We start from the raw sequence: 22,394 nt of genomic DNA on the forward strand, positions 1-22,394 counted from the left end.
GGAACTCTCAAACAAGGTTAGAGAAAAATCACAGCATTTACATTCTATTATATGTTTCCCAAGTATGACACCATAAAAAAAATCTAGTAAGTTTCCCTTTAGTACATCAATCACAAACTTTACAGCTTATTTTACTGCAGCTTTTTTCCCCCTCAACACAAGTAGTGTTATTTACAAGTAAAATATGCCTACATAATGCCTCATTTATGTAGAGGCCATATGGAAACCTCAAGTATCTCGGTCACATCAGAGCCTTCCCAAATAAGCAAGCAACACCCACGTACCACACATATAGAAGGCCCTAAATCCAGGCACTCAGGCCTGTGCTCACTGTAAACCCTTGTTTCTCATACAGAGCCAGATTACCCTTACTGTGGACACAATTTTACCAAATTTGGTTATTTGGTTTTTGTTTTAATAAACAAAAGATTCAAAGAGTAAATCAGTAGGGATCAGTATTCCATAGCTAGAGGCAGGCACAGAGTCAACCTAAAAATCAGACAGAATTATTTTTAAAACCCAAAAGGAGTCATAGAAAAAACAGCCAACAAAATTGTAACTAATTCTCTATGGTGACAGATGGTCACTAGGCTTATTGTGATGATCACACCATAAGGTACATAAATGCTGAGTCAATGTTGTACACCTGAAGCTGAGACTAATATGTCAAATACACTTTTAAAATTTTAACAAAGAAATCACAGTAGTTATAGATATTTAAAACTCAATAATAATAAAAATTTGGCATATCAAAAACAAACAAAGAAACCCATAAGCGACACCCAAGAATTCAAAAAGCATTAGCAGGACTGGGCCAGTTAGTCAAATAACAGAGTCCTATGAATATTATCCCCTGAAGGCACTTTTCTGTGTTAAGTTTTTTTTTTGTTTGTTTGTTTTTGTAATCCTCACCCGAGGACATTTTTGCATTTATCTTCAGATAGAGCCAGAGGGAGGGAGAGAGAGAGAGAGAGAGAGAGAGAGAGAGAGAGAGAGAAAGAGAGACATTGATGTGAGACACATTGAGTGGTTGCCACCCACACCACCCCATCCGGGCTGGAGACAAACTGTAACCAAGGTATGTGCCCTTAGCAGAAACCGAACCCAGGACTCTCTGGTCTTCAGGCCAACGCTCTAACCACTGAGCAAAACCGGCCAGGGCTGTGTTAAGTTTTAAAAATTTAGCTCACAATAAATGTGAGGCCCTGGCTGGGCAGCTCAGTTGTTTATAGTGTCGTCCCGATACACCAAAGTTGAGGGTTTGATCCAGTCAAGCACATACAAGAATCAACCAATAAATGCACAAATATGTTGAACAACAAATTGATGCTTGTTTCTCTCTCTCTACCCCCCCCCCCCCACTTTTCCTTCCTCTCTCTCTAAAATCAGTAATTAAAAAAAAACAGTCAAACATTTAGAATAACTGGCATCACCCTGGCTGGTTTGGCTCAGCGGTTGGAGCGTGGGCCCGCGGTCTGGAGAGACCAGGGTTCGGTTCCCACTGGGGGCATGTGCCTCGGTTGCGGTTTGTCCCCGGCCCCAGTTGGGGTCATGTGGGTGGCAACCACTCGGTGTGTGTGTGTGTGTGTCCCTCCCTCCCGCTCTATGAATGCAAAAAATGTCCTCAGGTGAGGATTAAAGAAATAAAATAAAATAAAATAACTGGCATCAAGAAAAGATTAGAATAAAAACAGTTATGCTCTTCCCTCCCTTTACCCCCTCCCAGAGTCACCCATTTAACAACTCTCAATAAAATAAAATTTTAAAAAACCAGTTATGCTGCCCTGGGGATTGTGATCATTTACAGCTAGCTATTGGGTCCCCACTTTATACCAGGTACTATATACAAGGTGTTTTGTCAGTATGATATCATTTACCTTTCAAAACACTTTTTTTTTTTTGTAGTTGGTCATCACTTTAAAAAAGAGATTGTATTTAAAAATGGAGGTGTGGCTCAGTGGTTAAGCATTGACCCACGCACCAAAAGGTCGCCAGTATGATTCACAGTCAGGGCACATGCCCAAATTGTGGGCCCAATCCCCGGGGAGGGGGCATGCAGGAGGCGGCCAATCAATGTTCTCTCTCATCGATGTTTCTCTCTCTCTCTCTCTCTGTAAAATCAATAAAGAAAAAATAAAAACGTAAGAAAACAGATTAAATAGCAGAGCCAAGATTTAGACCCAGGTTTATGTGAGTTTAAAGTTTTTCACTGCCTTTTTAAATAAAATTTACAGATAAGAGAAGTATAATTTATGATGCTAGATAGTAAGATGGTATAGTACATAATAATTCCACCATGATCTCAATTAAGCTATTAAATTCCTTGGCTGTAATTCTTAGTCATTTAAAAGAGTAACTTCAATGATGCTGTTTATCTTTCAAATATTTTTAAGGCCCTCTCATTGTCTATATTCATAATTCTCAGAAGAAAATCAATAAATTCCACTGAGGGTCTCACAGAGTTGATTTTTCTTAGAATTACTGAAAAGGAATCTAAAGAAACTCTGAAAGTTTAAAGCAATAAATGGCACTTACTAAATGATTACTGCAAGCCACACAATATGCTAATATGCTCTATACACATACTCATGTATACACATTTGATCCCCACACCCAACTCTGGGGTATTTATATTCTTATATTTTACAGAAATTTGCCCAGGATCCCATGACTGGTCAGAGGGAAAAGACTAACATTTAAAAGAGGTCCGTTAGACTTCAGACCAGTGCTCTTGACGACTTTCCATATGGTCTCCCTTACTTGAAAGATGAAGACATCAAGGTTCAAAAAACTTGAAGTAGTCCATCATCACTTAAATAATAAGTAGCAAGGATGGAAACAACACAATCATTCCATAAATATAGTCGATTTTTCTTTAGATACCACCACCTCCTTCCCCCAAAAGATAACTCCAATGTTAAAGACACAACGCTCCACACCACCACCAGAAGGCAGCCACGGCGCTGGCATCTTACAACAGAAACTGCTGACTCGCACTCAGGGCTGACTGTGCGTCAGGAACTACGCTAAGCATTTTGCTTATATTATCTTATTTAATCCTCATGACACATGTAAAAGGCTAATGAGGTTTATTAGTCTAAACTTTAGGCTAATACTCTTATACATCTAGAGTTTTACAGAGAGGTGATTATGTAGTCTACTTTTTTAAGCAAATAGTTTTAAAATTAGCTGCTTGGCTTCTCCAGAAATTAAATTATTTTTAATCTAGTGTTCCCCTTAAAACTATACATCTCTAAAACAAACAAACAAAAAATGTTATTACTATATCCATCAGGTACCACATACAAAATGTGAATGAAATTTAGTTTTGCGATATAATAAATATCACCTGAATCCCATGACATGGTAATTTGTGCACTTCAAAGATGTACTACAACACTATATCCTATTTGGACTATTCAGATGACTAAATCATTCTTCATTTATATAAGCTAGAATGTGAAATCTGCAAACCACCAAAACCATGCTGAGAAGGGATGTCTTAAAACAATATTAGATGAATCAACCATTTAAAATGTTTAAACAATTTTGTGTTTTCCTGCATTAATAGAATTCTGTTGACTTTCTGTAAGTTTCAAATGAATTGTCATTATTTACATATTTTTTCTTATTCTCCAAATAAAATATATGGAATCTGTGGTTAACAAACACAGCATTTAACATTTTTATATGAATTCATAGGGCTTCTGTTCTAACCATAGGAAAATAAAATTTTAGATCTTTACATATAAGAGAAATGTAATAAAATCATATTCATCTATTCTATTTTACCAAAACCTAATCTCACCAAATGGAACACATAAATTGTAATGAGAATAAGATATTTTGATGTCAATCTAAAAAGGTGAAGATTATACATATATGTTGAATTTAACAAAATGGAAAAGAATGTCTACAACTACTTACCTTGCATTTCATTAATAAAAATGGGGGGAGGACATACAACAAGAAAAAAATCTATTTCAGGCAACCAAAACACATTTTTCCAACGTTTCAGTCCTTAGGGAAAGCGTTCCTAATGGATAAGCACACCACTCTTACTCATATTTGGAAAAGCAAACGGCACACTCTGCATGGGAGAGAGCGAGGCAGAAAGAGCACAAAGCCAGCTAACCCACTAGTTCAGTTCACACAGGTAAGTACGACAGCACTCTATTTGCTAAATAAAAGTATCACATAGTTTTCATATAAAGACTTTCGGTTTCTAGAATATTTTCATAGCCCTCTTATTGAGACATTTCACTATAAGTAGAACTTTAAAACATACTTGTTAAACATGGCTATATAAATGAAGGAGATGATATGCACAGAGTTATTTCAGAATCACCCTGCTTAACTAAGAATAAATAAGTTCTGGGAGCATTTGAGACCTTGTTCCTTGACATACGTCATCAGTTTGGCTCAAATAAACTATTATAAAAATTCAAATAGCCCTGGATGGTTTGGCTCAGTGGTAGAGCATTGGCCTATGGACCAAAGAGTCCCAGGTTCGATTCCAGCCAAGGACACATACCTCGATTGCGGTTCATCCCCAGCCCCGGTTGGGGTCATGAGGGAGGCAGCCAGTCAATGTGTCTCTCTCACATTGATGTTTCTCTCTCTCTCTCTCTCTCCCTCCCTCCCTCCCTCCGTCTCTCCTTCCCTCCCTCCCACTCTGTCTGAAGATAAATGTAAAAATATTCTTGGGTGACAATTAAAAAAAAAAAATCAAATAGATGATTACCTAAATTATAAAATTTGTTGGAAGAATGAAGCTTTCATTTCCTTTGTTAATGCTACTGTTTTCTCCTACCTTTGCACATTTTGAAAGTAATGACTCATTGGATGATCCAGTATATGACACCAAACAACTGTGGAAAAACTCAGTTCAGCACTACCTACCCCTTCGTGTCTGGTGAAGAGATTAAGGCAATCGCTCAAAGCTACACAAGTTTCTCTAGAAGCTTCAGAGACAACGTCAACTTTCTGAAGAAATGATGGAAGCATCTCTATAAAAAACAAAATAAAATAAAATGAGTGGGATTTTCAGTAATCAGAGTAAACTACGACCACAAACATATTTTTATAGATACTAACTTCATGTTTTCTTCCAGTCACCTTAAACAAAGCATACAGTATATAGTTCTTGGGCATCATTAAGCACCTACTATACGTAGGACACACATGTTGGTACAAAAAAAGGAGAAAGAAGAAACCTTGTCATAGAAAGACTAAAAACAAGTATATAGAATAAATAATAATGATATAATGTTTAAGAGAAGCAGCTGCCAAGAAGAACTGAGAGCACCGGCTGTAAAACGTTGTTTCTTTTCATGATATTCTACGCTAGATAAGTAATGTTACTCAAAAGCAAACTGCTAAAAGAGGCCAGAATAATTGCGTGGTTGACGTGATGGCTAACACATCTGCAGGTGGCATTAACTTACCTTCCTCTAGTTCTTACTTGGATAAATGTTTCACATAGACAGGTCTTTCCACACTCAAAAATTGTCCCGGTAGAATTTCAATATCTTTTAGTATATATTTGTCCCCATTGTTTTTCAGTATTTTGTAGTATATGTTTAAGTTGGGAACAAAGAAATGGTAATACAGCTGGCCCGCCATATCCACAGGTTCCACATCAGAGAATTCAACCAAGTGCAGATCAAAAATACTCAGAAATGTTACATTGTTGCTGGCATGTACTATGTAGTTAAGCCTACATGTACAGACATTTTTCCTTCTCATGATTCCCTAAATACAGTATAACAACCATTTACATGGTATTTATATTGTATTAGGTATTATAAGTAATCTAGAGATGATTTCAAGTATCCAGGAGGATGAGCAAAGGTTATATGCAAATATTACGCCATTGTATACAAGGAACTTGAGTATCTGCAGATTGTGGTACCCGAGGAGGTACTGGAACCAACCCCCCACAGATACAGAAAGTCTACAGTATCTTCCCAGGTGCCCTAAGGAAAATCTTAATCCATTTACCCATCACTAACAAAAACAATACAGAATGTTGGCAAGAAAAAGCAGCAAAATGCACACACGTCACTTAAAAAAAAACGAGTAAAATGTCGTAGCCTTTCTAAATTAATGTAAGAGAAATGTTGTTAAAATAGTTAATTTATGTTAATTACACATAAAGATCCTTTAAATGGGTCTCTTCCATCAAATAAAAATTGTAACAATGAGGAAATTGTTCACCAAAAAATAAAAGGAGAAAGACAATTAAGTCAGTGTCATCCTTTGTACTTCAAATAACCTTACTTAAAACACTGTTCTGAAAACATGGCAAACAAGATCAATAAACAAGAGTTATCACGTAAATCCAATCCAGCAATTTGCAGTCAATTAGGCCATAAAACAGTGGGTCCCATCAAGAAACAAAAATTTGCAAATAAGAAATAGAGTAAATAAAATCTACAAGAACACATAACAAATTATCTTTGGCATATTTTCTATTTGATAAAATTGTGAATAGTATTCTTCTACATTTTTTTATTTTCCAAATTTCCTATATTAATATGATTTATTTTAGCAAAGAAAAGTCATTTTCTTGGAAAAATTATTTCTCAAACCTCCTAAGCAGAAGTGCACAACCAAAAGGAAAAGGTCAGAGTGAATGATGGTATATAAAATCTTTCATGCCCTGGCCGGTTTGGCTCAGCGGTTAGAGCGTAGACCTGCGGTCCAGAGAGACCCGGGTTGGGTTCCCGCTTAGGGCGCATGCCTCGGTTGCAGTTTGTCCCCGGCCCTGCTTGGTCGTGAGGGTGGCAGCCACTCGATGTGTCCCTTTCACGTCGATGTTTCTCTCTCTCTATTCCTCTCTCTCCCTCCCACTCTATCTGAACAAAAAATGGAGAAATGTCTTGGATGAGGATTTAAAAAAAAAACAAAACAAAAACTTTCATTAATATCTGAATATAAACCAAATGACATTTTATCATATTTTTTATCTTATAGAATACAGCTTCCTAGTGTTAGCTATTCCTAATAGCATCCTATTGAAAACTACTATATTCTAAAATAAATTTGATTTTACATACTTTATTTTTCATTTTGAATCTTTGATACACAATGTGAAGATTTCTTCTGTACTTAGTTGCTAAATAGCAAATGAGAATACCATATGCTAGATGCCATATGACTTAAATAGTACCTCAACAGATGTCTCTCACAGAGCTGTGGACTGAGTACTAAGAGAGGTACAAGAAAAAACAGACACAGTCTCTGCCTTCCATAAATGTTCTGGGTAATCTAGTAATTTTCCACTTCCGTGGTACAAATGATAGGAAGACGGAAGCATAGTCACTCACGGATGTTATTTCTTTTATTAAATATCATCACATGATTAATCTCCAATTTTGTCTCTGTTTTAGATATTTCACAATTTAGATACACATTGACCAGCATAAATCAAACATTAACTGTCAAAAAAAACGTTTAAGAACACTTACAAGTGTTTAAACAAAAGTGATTCTGCAAGCTTGTTTCAAAAGTCATTCTAAGAAAAATATATTGTTTTTATAAGAATCCATTATTGAGAATATCAAAGTCTTCTGTCCAAAACAGAGTCAAATTTTAGCTCATTTCTCTGACGATCTAGTGTTTGAACAAGTCTGAAGTGAGCACTAACTTGCACAGTGGCACGGTGTGAGAGCTGCCGGACTCTGCAGAGAGCACCGGGGGCGAGCGGGTCACACTGGCATGTTCTTATATAATGATGTTTGCATATGGTTATCTAAAAAGAAATGAAACTGCTCAACTAACAAAGTTACCAACTGGGAATCACTGCAAATATGTTTTAGTCATTTAACATTTAGAGACTAAACTGAAGTGAATAAATGCAAGATGGCCAGTATGTTACCATAGTTGGCCTACTATAAAAAGTGGACAGCTAATTTTGAGGAAAAATGTTATTTTTTTATACTAAAATTATTTTCCAACTCAGGAAAGATACTAGAAGATCATATGTGAAAAGCTTATCTGCAGAGGCATAAAAAGCTCACAATCTGTCATCTTCATGATACATAATACAATTTTTATTTGTGTAAGTTTTTAAACTCCTAAGGAAATACTTGTTTCTTGTTAACAAACTACACCCTAATACAGATGGCTCCCATTGTTCTTCTAATGTAGGAAAAAGTCCACATTCGGCATAACATTTAAGGCACTTCATACACTCAATCCGATTCAGCAGACTGTTTTCCTGGAAGTATTTGTTTTCCTAGAAATAGTCTCCTATTTTACTGTTCTCCAAACCTTCGTTCAAGATGTTTCCTCTTCCCTGCATAATGGAAATCATCATTATTTATTGTGAGACGTTTCCCTGCTGAACCGCTCTGTCCAGTGACATCCTGAAACATCCCATGGAGGAAACAGGAGCACAAGACTGGAGGCAGTGTGGCCAGACCAGAGGCTGCTGCTGTAACTTACAGGAAAAATGGCAAACTGGCAGGGGGATACAGAGAAGCGAATAACGTCAAGAGATGCACCAGAGATATAGTAGGTGCGGTAGAAAGAGAATTTAAGATGACTCCAAGGTTTGGGCTTCGGAAATTGTCTGAATTAGGGAAGCATTCTTTAAGATGGAGAACACCGGAAAGAACACCGGGACAAGAAAAAATATTGACAGAAGAAATAAAGAGGATTTCTTTGTTTTGAGTTGGCAACTTCTGCTTTCCATCAATCCCGCCCTCCCCTTGAACTTCTGAATAGGAGGAGACTGTGAGGGTTTGAACACCACCCCAGCTGCAGGAGCCAAGCTAACGGGCCTGTCCTCAACAAAGCCTGCCTTTCACTGCGAACCTAGGTATAAATCTGTACACTTTTTTAGTTCATAGACCAAATGTTCAGTGTTAAATATAGAATTCTTGATTTATTCTAGACTCTGGATTTAGAGCCGACTCGGGATCTGACGTCAGGCTGCCAAGAATGAAACCCTCACTTAGGTTTTACCAGCCGTGTGACCTTAGGCAGTTCCCTAAGTTCTCTCTGCCTTAGTAACTGTAGGGCAGTTACAAAGAATTAATACACATACAGTACACAGAACAATTCACAAAAGGGGCTATGTGTGTTTGCTATCATCCTATAGAATCAAATTTGTGGATTATTGATATGCTTTATATTACAAAGACAATGCAGCACTTGTGCAACCTGGTTGACTAGGTTGATGGGGGAATCATCCCTCCAACCCCTGACCATAAAGATGCTGAGTAAAATAATACACAATAGAGTGTGAAGGAATGAAGTCCCAGATACACCAGAAAACAAAAGAGGTCAAGTCTGATTAAACAAGTAGATGCCAGTGAATCCTGGGTGGGGAAGGCCAAGGGCAGAGGGGGATGCCAAGGAGAACACAAACCCAGGGGACGGAGCTGTCACACCCACCCGACAGGAGACCTGGCTGCTCACACAAGGCAACGGGCCCAGCCTTCCGTAGGGCTAGACCCCCAGTGGGAGCAAGAATGGAAAAGCTGCCCCTCGGCTCAAGGAAGCAGTGGAAAGTGGCACTTTCTACCTCCTGCTCTGGGTGGGAATCATGAGAAATAAAAATTCCTAGCTTGTGCCATACTTAAGTATAAAATCCAATTTTAAAACGATTAGCCCAGAATGACAAAAACCTTTATAGCCCTAACAGAAACAGACAAAAACCTACTAAGGCCACTTCCGTAATCCAGGAGGCAGAAAAAACCAGCCCCCCGAAGATGAGCTCGCAATAAAAAGTTATATAATCCACTGTGAGGAGAACAAGCCATCCCCAGGGATAGTCAGCAGACAAAACAACAGAATTAGCTGCACAACTACTTGAGATATAAAAGCATTCCAAAAAAGGCTTTACATTTATAAGTTTAAAATATTCAAGGTACGTTTAAAAATGCATGTTATATGAAAAAAGCATATCTCTATAGGAAAAGTAAAAATTTTAAAAACCACCACCCAGAATTTCTAGAATTATAAAACACAGTCACAAAAAATTAGAAAGTCAAGGATTAAACAGAAATATAAAGCCAATTGAGAAACATACTAAAACTGGAAAACAGATCTAAGAAATTACTCAGACTGTAACACAGAAAAACAGAAATGAGAAACTAAGAGGTGGGCGGCAAAATGAGAAGATTTGATACACGTCCACGAACAGTTCTGGCAGAAGAGAACAGAAAAAATGAAGAAGCAAAATCTGAAGAAACAGACAGTGGGCAAGAACCTTCCTAGACTGAAGATGATGAGGAATGAGTCTTTGAATTAAGAACAGAGTGTCAAGCAGCACATACACATACCAACAAAAGTCAAACCTAGAGACAGAATAAAACTTCAGAACCCCAAAGGCACAGTGAAGATCTTTGAAGCAATGAGAATATTAAAAAAAAAAAAAAAAAAAAAAGGACATATTGTCTACCAAAGAATCATTATTAGACTATCAGGAGCAGGAAGAAGCTGGAATCATATCTTCAAAATGCTAAAGGATGATAACCAGAACCTAGTGAGAGCGAGATAAAGATTTAGGTAAGACAAAGATTTTTACCACTCACAGACCCCCAGTAAAAGAAAGATTTCCCTCAATTAAGGAAAATAAATCCAAACCCAGAGAAGAAGAGCAGGGTATAAAAACCAATGGGACACCTGTAATACTTTCTCAACAATAAAGATACATTAAAAAAAAATTAAACAAAATAATAAAAACCAATGGCATGAACTGTGGAACTCTGCTGATGAAAGAATGCAAAACATTCCAGTGCCCATGGCTTCTCCCCTATTTTTGTTTTGCTCCATAAATTTCATTGACTTGTATAATCTTTATAGCTACTAACTTACCACAACAAATTTAGTACTGGTTTCTTTCTGAGTTGAGGAGAATTAAGTTATAAATTTATAAGCTAGATAAAGCCAATCATTTCATTCACTCAAAACATATATACATAAATATACACAAATACACACACACACACACACACACACACACACATATTCAGCACCCGTATGTGCCATGAACTTAAGGTGCTGGTATTGTTAATTAGCAAATAAAACAAAAATGTCTTGCCTTCATGGACTTCCTATTCTAATAGGAGAGGCAGACAATCAACTATCCATACATGTGTAAGAAGTTTGGTAAGTTTAAAAAAAAAATTTTTTTTTTAAATTATCTTTATTGTTGAGAATATTCAGATGTCCCTCTTTTTCCCCCCCTTGACCCCTCCACCCTGCTCCCACCCCCCACCCCAGCCTTCACCACACTATTGACTGTGTCCATTGGTCATCATGTTATGCATACAAGTTCCTTGGTTAATTTCTTCCCACCCTCCCACCTCCCTTCCCTCTGAGATTTGTCAGTCTGCCCCCTGCTTCCATGTCTCTGGATTTATTTCATTTGTGTTATTTTGTTCATTAGATTCCACATATAAGTGAGATCATGTGATACTTGTCCCTCTCTGACTTATTTTGCTCAGCATAATACTCTCCTGGTCCCTCCATGCTGTCTCAAAGGGTAAGAGATAATCCTTTCTTACAGCTGCATAGTATTCCACTGTGTATATGTATCGCAGCTTTTTTATCCACTCATCTACTGATGGACACTTGGGCTGTTTCCAGATCTTAGCTATTGTAAAGTGACAAAGAAAAAAATAAACGAAGGTAGGGGATAGAAGCACTGAGGGGAACGTAATGTTTAGACAGAATGAGGTATCAGTGAGGGTCCTGGTGGGAAAGAGTTGGCAAATTCCAAGGGGACCGGAAAAGAATTTTAAAGAGAGATTCTGTACAAAGGGGGGAGGGCAGTGAGCTAACAGAGACGGGCATGCAGGACAGTTACACTCTGGAACAAAGGAGCAAATGAAGGGGCAGCGTGCTAAGCCCGCAGGAGCTGGCAGCACTGGAAGGAGCCCTGGGCAAGGTGGAGAAACTCAGCAGCACAGACCACAGCCCGGCTCAGGGGAGCATGGCTATCCCCTGACCTACTTCTCCGTCCACCCCCTCCACCAGTCTCCTGGCAGGAGCTCCCATTTGCTGAATGCAGAATCCAAAGGCAAGGAGGCCCAGGGGTGAAGTCTGCCGTGATCTCAGGCCCAAGGGCACCAGGCAGGGCAGAAAATGGATATGGAAAAGTAAGCTGAGGGCTGTGTGAGTCAAGACCTGGGAAGGTAAGGAGGTGAGCAAGCACCCTAGACAAGAGCCTCCCGTCCAGCGCGACCAGCACAGCACAGGCCCGAGGAAGGAGTCTGCCCAGACTCTCTGAGGGACAGGAAGGCGGCTGCTGAGGCTGGAGGAGCCAGCAGGGGGAACTAGGAGATGTGACAGAGGCAAAGGGACTGGCAGGTTTGTGGGTCATTAGAATGACTGTCCTTCATTCTAAGTGAGAAGACCTGTAAGCTAATGGGTGTTCTGAGTACAGGACATCGTCCACTGATGTTTTAGAAGGATCCCTGGGCAGGAGCTGCAGGGAAAGGGAGAAATCCGGGGGCCGGTCAGGAGGCTGTTTCAATAGTCCACGGTGGAGACGACGGCGGCGGCCAAAGTGGTGACAAGTGGGTTTACCTGAAACCTAGGATTTTGGTGAAAGAGCTTTAAGTGGATTGAAGTGCTTTTCCTTCAAGACTTTTTCTTTTAGATAACTGAAATAATTCTAATTTAACTAAGGATTCACCCATATACATTTAGTAACATGTAATAAAGTATATGCATTGAGCTGTAAGAAAGATCTCTTATCCTTTGAGACAACATGGAGGGACCTGGAGAGCATTATGCTAAGTGGAATAAGCCAATCAGAGAAAGACAGATACCACATGATCTCACTTATTTGTGGAATCTAATGAACAAAATAAGCTGATGAATAAAACAGACCCAGAGACATAAAAGGAGTACTGTTCAGACTGACAGACCTCAGAGGAGGGGGCCGGGGTGGGGGGGAGAATGGATGACATAAACCAAAGAACTTATATGCATGTATGCATAACCAATGGACATAAACAAAAATGCTGGGGGGGGGGGGGGTAAAGAGGAGGGTGTCTATGGGGGAAAAAGGAGAAACATCTGTAACAAAAATAAATTAATAAAAAATTTTTTAAAAAGTATATGCATTGCCCTGGCCAGTTTGGTTCAGTGGTTGAGCGTCAGCCTGAGGACCAGAGAGTCCCAGGTTCGGTTCCCGCTACCGGCACGTACCCCATACACACACACACACAAAGTATACGCATTAAAGATGGCATGTGAGGTAAAATATATTTTCTGGAAAATAATTTATCAATATGTAACAACAGGTTCAAAGACATTAATATGCTTTTACCCATGAATCCCATTTCCAAAAATCCTATGGTAATGAACTGATGTGATCAAATTTAAATACACAGGACAATATTTTTTATAATAGTCAAAAACTGGTTACTACCTAACAGTGAATTTAGGGTTGCATGGGAGAACAGACTGACTACCAAGCCTTCAGGAAGTCTTCCAAAAGTGTTACTAGTTTGGGTGATTTTAATTGTTTTTTGCAACCAGGCTTTTGGTAAAGGTAACACAGTAGAGGCTTCAATACTGCGCCCTTTGAGCCGTGGAGGATGCACTGCCAGTGTCAGATCAATCCTGGCATTCGCCCGGAGAGAAACTCGGTTTAAGGTCCACTCATGAAAATGAAGTAGTCAACAGAGGATATTTCTTTTTTTTTTTAATTATTTTATTTTTATTACAGATGTTTCTCCTTTTTCCTCCTACTGATTCCCCCCTTGCCCTCCCTCCCCGCCCTGTCCCCAGCTTTGTTGTCCATGTCCATTGTTCATGCATACATGCATATAAGTTCTGTGGTTTATCTCTCCCCCACCACCCCCTGTACTGTGGATTGTCAATCTGTACCCCACTTCCATGTCTCTGGTACTACCCCATTCCTCAAACTGTTATGTTCATTATATTCCACAAATAAGTGAGATCCTATGATCCTTGTCTTTCTCTGTTTTGCTTGTTTCGCTTAGGATAATACTTTCCAGGTCCCTCCATGTCGTCTCAAAAGTTAAGAGATCTCTTTCTTTCTTACCACTGCATAGTACTCCATTGTGTATATGTACCACTGCTTTTTTATCCATTCGTCTACTGATGGACACTTGGGCTGTTTCCAGATCTTAGCTATTGTAAATAGTGCTGCTATGAACATGGGGGTACATATATTCTTTCTGATTGGTGTTTCGGGCTTCTTAGGATATATTCCTAGAAGTGGGATCACTGGGTCAAATGACAGTTCAATTTTTAATTTTTTGAGGTAACACCATATTGTTTTCCATAGTGGCTGCACCAGTCTGCATTCCCACCAGCAGTGTACCAGAGTCCCCTTTCCTCCATACCTTGCCAATACTTATTGTTTGATGATTTGTTGATGGCGGCCATTATGACAGGTGTGAACAGAGGACATTTCTGACCAAAGACATGATATTTGGTCAAAAGTGTTCACATGGGTCATGGGAGAGAATAATTACAAATAACGCTGAAAAATCAGGGTGTGGACTGGCTATAAAAGTCCTTAAATGCCAAGATAGAGGATCTGCATTTTCTTCTATCATTTCAAGGACCCATAAAAGATTTTTGCAACAGAAAAAAAAAAACTGTACGATCAAAAAAGCCTCTTTCTAAAATTAATCTGGCAAGCAATAATGCAGTATATCACAAAATTGAGTTGGAAGCGTTCCTGAATGTCTTCTGATTCAGGTCCCTGCACAGACAGAAGGCAGGGACAGTAAAGGGTGGGCTGCAGCCGTCATCGGGGTTTGAGGTGCTAAGAGCGGAATGATAATGGTAGAAGTCTGAATGAAAGAAGGAAACTGAGTCTTAAATTCCAGACAATTTTGTACTAAAATGTAAGACGACTTTAACCACAAGATCTGGACTCCATCCACAAACATTTCAGTTCTGCATCTTCAGACAGCACTGGCCAGTGATGCAGACATCGTTGCGTATCTAGCAGGATGCGTATCTAGCAGCTTCCTTGGCGTTAAGAGCGACTCCATTACCTTCAACTCTCCAATTCCATTCATGAAATCATCTTAACCCTATTAGTTTACTCTTTATATAAGATGTAGTTTTCTTTATATACACCAATCTTTTAGAAAATAGTGTTTATAATCGTTGGGGTATAAGTTGATTGAATTTTATTGTAGATATATGAAATAGGGTTTTGAGATCACAAACATCTCAAAGTTCCCAGATGGCACTGTCCAAAATGAAATATTCTTTTGTGGTATTGAATGTTATATGCATCATTATGAGTGACATGCACAGAGAAAATCTGAACCAAAGGATTTGACTTGAGGTTTTAAAAAAAACAACTTAATCTGACTGTAGTTCTGATATAATTTTTTTCTTTAGTGTAAGGTAAGCAAATTAAGCTTTATATTTCATCTTACTCTGGTTCTATATCTTTTAAATACTGTTATATGTCTTCTTACTTTTGATGGCTTTTAAAAATGGTGTTTTAAGAGCCCATTGATAGTCTTAGCTACATAACTCTGAATATACTAAAAACCACTTTACATAGGTGAATTTTAGGCTATGTGACTTATAGGTAATGAAAACTGTTATTGCCCTGGCCAGTGTGGCTCATTTGTTTGAGCGTTGTCCCGTGCACCAAAAGGTCGCCGATTCAATTCCTGGTCAGGGAACATGCCCAGGTTGTGGATTTGATCCCTCGTGAGGTGCCTATGGGAGGTAACTGATCCATGTTTCTCTCTCACATCCATGTTTCTCTTTCTCTCCTTCCCTCTTCCTCTCTCTCTAAAATCAATAAAAACATATTTCTTAAAAAGCTGTTATTATTTTAAAAGTCCACTAAGGATGAACAGTCTAAGTAACACAATATTCCAGCCTACAATTAATAATCAAAATGACCTAACTGCTGTCCTTCCCAAAGCAAGCATTGCTGATATAAATAATTGCTTGTTAAACTGAAATAAAGGGATGCCCAAGGTACATGTGGACAGATACAAAATATTTATGCTCAGTTACTCTAATGTTAACATTTCTTCACATTCTCTGGGCACATATAAACTGAATCTAGGAGTTCACTGAGGGAAACTAGTTCATGATTAAAATTAATGGTTAATAATAAACTCACAGACAACTAAATCAATTATATTTTAGTGGAGTTATTTACAAAGACATCATAGTTAACCTAAAAAACAATTTTTTAATTTACAAAGAAATGATATTTTTCAATACTTGGATTTTATATTGCATTTTATATTGGATTATATTTGATTTTTACATATTTATAGTCAACTCATAACAATTCCTAAATAATAGAGAGTGAAGACACAAAAAGTTTAACGGTAGACTAATAATTAGCTAGACAAGTTCATGTATACACAGAACCATAAAAAGTCAAGACCTGGGGTGGCAGCCACTCGATGTGTCCCTTTCACATCGATGTTTCTCTCTCTCTCTCTGTTCCTGTCTCTCCCTCCCACTCTACCAGAACAAAAAAGGAAAAATGTCCTCAGGTGAGGATTAAAAAAAATAAAAAAAAAGTCAAGACCTGGAAACAATCAATCCCTTCATTCACACATGAGGAAACTGAGGCTCAGAAGCTCAATGCACTGTTCAAAGTAACAGCTAGTAAGTGTCAAGGATTGAAACCCAAGACAGTGTGACTCCAAACTCCAAACTCCAAGTCTCTAAGCTTCATAAGCAGAGTTCTTATTACAGAGTCCCAAAATGTTAACTTTGATTTTGTTTTTTTTCTTAAAAGAATAAAAACATTTTTATCCAGAAAGCAAGCATCCTCCATAAGTAGACATTTTAAATAGCCCTTTTAAAATTTCAAAATATTTTTATCAAATGAAGTGCTGAATTCAAAACCAAAAATTATCTAAAATATACAGTCAAACAAAACTACAAAGGTCAACATCTATGACAACGGCTCTGCTATAGAGCGGTGGAGTATGGCGTTTGGGGGTGGGGTGGGGTGTGTGTGTGTGTGTGTGTGTGTGTGTGTTACCTTTAGCCACGTCACACTCCTTAATCATTTTGAGAAAGCTGGAGATTTCCCTGTCTAGTCTCTGTTGGCATGTTTGTGCTTTCTGGAAAAGAAACAACACAAAAAGACAAAGTTAAAACTAATCAAAGATTTTTATATTATAGATGTTTTAATGCTCTATCAAAACTTTCAGTTCATAGGTTGATACACTGTAATAATTAAGACATATTCCTAACAGACAAAAAATGTCCTCCTTAAAAACTAAATATAACATTTAGTTAATCACAGGCAGATTCATACAAATGAATATTTCTAAATTCTACATAATTCAACATCTGCTGTGTAGATACCATACAACTGTGTTGACTACTCCTCATAACTCAAAATACCATATATATCTGAGGAGTTAGATTTGTCTGATTTATGAGCACTTTTATTTATTTATTTATCCTCACCAAAGGGCATTTTTCCATTTTTTATTTAGACAGAGTGGGAGGGAGAGAGAGGAAGAGACAGAGAGAGAAACATCGACGTGAAGGGACACATCGAGTGGCTGCCACCCGCACAACCCAACCAGGGTTGGGGACAAACTGCAACCAAAGTACATGCCCGTAGCGGGAATCGAACCCGGGTCTCTCTGGACCGCAGGCCAATACTCTAACCACTGAGCTAAACCAGCCAGGGCTGATTTATGAACACTTTTAATGAGCTTGATTAAATTCATCAAGAAATTATAAAATACATTCTTTAATGTATTTTTAAAACTATTTAAAAACTCCAGATGGTACTTTTAGGAATCACGAGCTAATATCCAGGCAGCAAACTAACTGCACAGAGCCCCCACAAAATCAGACAAATAAGGACATTTTCTTAGTAAGAAAAAGCTTATAAAAATAAGGTGAAGTCAATTACAGAAAGCATCTTCCTTGTAATTTGAAATTTCTTCATTTTTAGATCCCTAAAAGGAAAGCATACAGAATTTCATGATGTAAGTTGTATCCCCTCTTAGTATATATTTAGAAGTCCAAAATGAAAAATCAGATAAATCCACTTATTACATTAACAATGTAACTTGAGAGTTAATTTTAGTTATAGTTTCCCTTTAAAGAAGTGGAGGAGCCCGGCTGTTGTAGCTCAGTGGTTGAGCGTCGACCCATGCACAAGAGGTCGCTGGTTCGATTCCTGGTCAGGGCACATGCCCAGGTTGTGGGCCCACTGATCCCCAGTGGGGGTCATGCTGGAGGCAGCCAAACAATGTTCTCTCTCATCAATGTTTCTATCTCTCTCTTCCTCTCCTTCTAAAATCAATAAAGAAAAACAAAAAAAAAAAAGGGTGGAAGAGCTCTGGCTGGCTTGACTGAATGGTTAGAGTACTGGCCCTTGGACCAGAAGGTCTCGGGTTCAATTCCTGGTCAAGGGCATGTACCTGGGTTGCAGGTTCGATCTGTGGCCCCAGGTGGGGTACGTGCAGGTGTGGCAACCAATTGACGGTGTTCCTCTCACATTGATGTTTGTTTCTCTCCATCCCCCCACCTGCCCTTCCACTCTCTCTAGAAATCAATGAAAAAAAATAAAAGGAATGAAAGAATAAGCAAGAGAATTGTCATTTTAAAGTTGGTTATGGCGATAAAAAATATTTATTGAGTCCTGGCTGGTTTGGCTCGGCGGTTAGAGCGTTGGCCAGCAGACCAGAAAGTCCCAGGTTCGGTTCCTGCTAAGGTTGCATACCTCGGTTGCAGTTTGTCCTCGGCCCTGGTTGGGGTTGTGTGGGTGGCAGCCAGGTGATGTGTCTCTCTCACATAGATGTTTCTCTCTCTCTCTCTTCCTCCCTCTCTCCCTTTCACTGTCTGAAGATAAACGCAAAAATGTCCTCAGGTGAGGATAAAAATACACACACACACATATCATGAGAACCTTGACCTTATTACTATTAGAATCACAGTGTTGTAGACAGAATAATGTATTTAGCTTTATGAATCTTCCCTATTCCTCCTAATCAGTGGCCAATCACTGACATTTTTTTTTTTTTTATCCTCACCCAAGGACATTTTTTCCACTTTTTTGTTCAGGTAGAGTAGGAGGAAGAGAGAGGAGGAGAGAGGGAGAGAGGGGGGAGAGAGAGAGAGAGAGAGAGAGAGAGAAAGAGAAACATCGATGTGAAAGGGACAAATTGAGTGGCTGCCACCTGCACGACCAACCAGGGCCGGGGGCAAACTGCAACCGAGGTACGTGCCCTTAACAGGAACTGAACCCGGGTCTCTCGGGACCGCAGGCCGATGTTCTAATCGCTGAGCCAAACCGGTCAGGGCCAATCACTGACATTTTTGATCCCCAGTCATATCTATGTACCCAGGTGACATAGGCAATCACCCTTTTCTCCTTTCTCACTTCATAAAATTGTTTAGTGCTTATGATGCTCAGCTCAACCACAGCAGAATGAGTCACGGTACCACATTAGCGACAGGCAACGTTCTCTTGAAAGTCTACATTACTCTGTTTTGAGCCGTAAAAACACAAGAATATAACTCACTTTTCTTTCGAGAGAGAGAATGCCTGCACTATCCATTTAACCCCTAGGAAGTGAAAGGGTACGCTGGGCAGCTGTGTCAGATGTGGGCTGGGCAACACATGCGTCGGATGTGGCGTGAACACAGCATGAAGGCAGGACAAAGTCGATCTGGGGGCACTGAAAACGCACTGCAACCAAATGTAATGCTCATAACTTATTAACACAAAATCCTCATTTCTCTCCATACATATTTAATGCTCCTGCCCATGCGCAAGTCCACACTCCTGTTTTCCTTTCTGTGGTGACAGCCAGATGCACAGAAGTAAGAAGCGGCTTCCTCTGTAGGCTGCGAAGCCCCAACAAACATGACAGTGAAACACTCTCCACAGCATCGTCCTCAGAAGCTGAATCACATCCATCTTCCCTTAGCATATCTGCATGTTACTACAGAAAGTTGCCTTGACTGATGAATTACTAGTTTTAAAAGGAACATAACAGGTCAGCTGGAGAAGTTTCACCCTCCACATACTATTTCATAGTTGGGTACAAGATGAGTCTTGTTATAAACAATCAGTGCCATGAAAGAGGTACAATAAAATATAACACATCCTCCAATTTGCTGTAATTTCCTCTCCTTATCTATTGGTTACATTATGAAAACCTAGAAATCCATTTGCAAAGGTTAATGCTTATGAGTTCTTTACAGAGCCCAGCAGGGAGTCTCATTGTGACTTCTATGCCATTAGCCTATGGTGAATAAGAGACTGTTTTTAGGTTTTAATTTTTATTTATTCTGCATCGGTGGGATCCCACTATGAGCAATGTTCTAATACCCAAAGTGTGACAGTATTTCAAAACCATGTTTTCTGGGCACAGAACACAGCAAGAGCCTCATACCCACAGCACGGTCCAGGGCAGCAGGAGCGCAGCTGAGCCCCCCTCACTGCCTAGACAGCCTGCTCCCACCTCTGCCCGCCCAGATGTCAGCTGTCGGTTTTGTTTAAGTTGATGTGAAACTACTTGATGATCCCCGTCCTCCGGAACAGCCTAAAGATGTGTATCAAGGAGGTGGGCGTCTAAGACGGGGTGGGCAGACTAGGAGAGAGGACATTCATTCCAGGCTACCTGCTACAGATAACCCACATTTGGTAAAGTAGAAACAGAAGCAGACCGCCTATTCTGCAGTCCAAAGCAACAAACTACTGAACACAGCGAGTGCAAGAGAGGCACCGAGGGCACAGCAGCACAATCCCACTGACTTGACACTAGACAGGGGAAGCGGACCGCGCCCCTCACACAGGAAGCACAGCAGTGCGGGGCACTGTCTGGGCAGGGGCACGGGGACTCTGGAGGTGAGGAGAATGTTCTACATCTAGACAGGAGTGGTCCACACACCTCAAATTGAAGACATGATATGCGTTCAGTTTACTGTATAAACATTGTACCTCAATATATTTTTAAACTTTTAACGAAATACACTGTAGAATCCTGATAACTTTCTTCTTTGTAGAAAACAGGCAGTATTGTGAGTACCGGTACCCCGTACTCATCTCCACGTCTCCCTAACGCTAGCCAAATCCACTCTTCCCTCAGTCTAAGTCAATCCACAACACAGTGATTCTCTATGGTACCTGCTGCCTATTACGGCCCTGCTCTGTCGTCTTCTTAATGTTTTATTTTGGAATAGAAATTTACATAAAGTAAAAAGACACATGAATATATAGAAAAAGGCAATTCTTCCTCACATACCCTGGAGACCCTGTTTTCTCCCTTTCCCAGCCTCAAAGCAAAAACTTCTAATAACTTCTCATCTTTCTGGGGCTGATCTAAGCCTACACAAGTTTATGTGTGTACACCCCTACTTTCTTTCTCCCAGGTAATGGCATAGTAGATATAGCATTTTACATCTTGCCCTTTCCACTTAATAATAAATCTTAAATATGTCAATAGATATAAATCTGCCTCATTCTTATATGGATATACCAATCTTTATCAGCCCTGTGTTGAGGTATATTCATCTTTCTGTACATTCATTTTAATTAAGAAGCACTTATTCTTAAGTCAGGAAAGTCTGATATTATTTTCTCACTTGGTTAAAATTTAGCATCATCTGCTCATTACTTCTTATAACAAGGAGTTCAGATCCCAAAGAATCAAGATATCATCAACAAATAAAATATCCACTTTGCTAGAACCACCCCAAATCTAAGACACAGCCCAGCTGTGTCCGATAGAACTTTCTACGATGGTGGAAATATTCTGCATCCGCAGTGTGCAGGGGGGCAGCCACAGGTGACTACTGAGCACTTAAATGTGGCTGGTCGAAATTAGGAACTGAATTTTTAATTTGATCCTAATTTATTTAAATGTAAATAGCCACATGTGTAAAGTAGCTATCCGACAGTTCTAGACCAATACTGTGTTTGAATATCTCTTCCAATTTTTATTTCTGAAATATTTTCAAGTTGCCAAGAAGCCAATATTTCTATGACTTGCCTTATACTTCTCTCCCTTCGGGCCTAACCTCAAGGCAGTGACAGACAGACAGCTAAGAGAAAATGTTTTAAGATTTTGGAGGCCCTCATTTTGGGTGGAAGTAAACTGAGACCAAAAGCATCATACAACACGGTCAGATTTTTCAGTGTGAATATATTTTTCCCCTAATTTCTTCTAGGTCTACTTTCTAATCCAAAAGCATGTTGAGGAAATGAAGTTAGGGTATGTGAATTCAGATGGTTTTAGAGTACTGCAGTCCTAGAGTTCCTGATTTCCTTTAGGAAGCCTGTAGGCATCTATAATAGATCTGTTTCACAAAATGGTCTCAGAATTTCCTCACAACTTAAGAACCCAAAGATCAAGGGTGTTCTGAAACCAGACTCCCACAAGCTACAATTCAACATACTTCAAAGCTCATTTTAAATT

At 39.2% G+C, this 22,394-nt stretch overlaps 1 protein-coding gene across 2 annotated transcripts in view; it reads right to left on the reverse strand.

Annotated features, from left to right (window-relative positions):
- OSBPL1A (oxysterol binding protein like 1A) overlaps window positions 1–22,394 on the reverse strand; it is a 250,172-nt gene that overhangs the window by 122,233 nt on the left and 105,545 nt on the right. For both annotated transcript variants that reach the window (XM_036244357.1, XM_036244356.1), the window contains exons 14-15: window positions 16,985–17,066; window positions 4,903–5,009 (exon numbers count right to left, since the gene is read on the reverse strand). In XM_036244357.1, coding sequence (XP_036100250.1) covers window positions 4,903–5,009; window positions 16,985–17,066 — 189 coding nt within the window. The remainder of the gene's footprint in view (window positions 1–4,902; window positions 5,010–16,984; window positions 17,067–22,394) is intronic.

This window comes from Molossus molossus, unplaced genomic scaffold (assembly GCF_014108415.1).
Source record: "Molossus molossus isolate mMolMol1 unplaced genomic scaffold, mMolMol1.p scaffold_m16_p_6, whole genome shotgun sequence".
Taxonomy (NCBI): domain Eukaryota; kingdom Metazoa; phylum Chordata; class Mammalia; order Chiroptera; family Molossidae; genus Molossus; species Molossus molossus.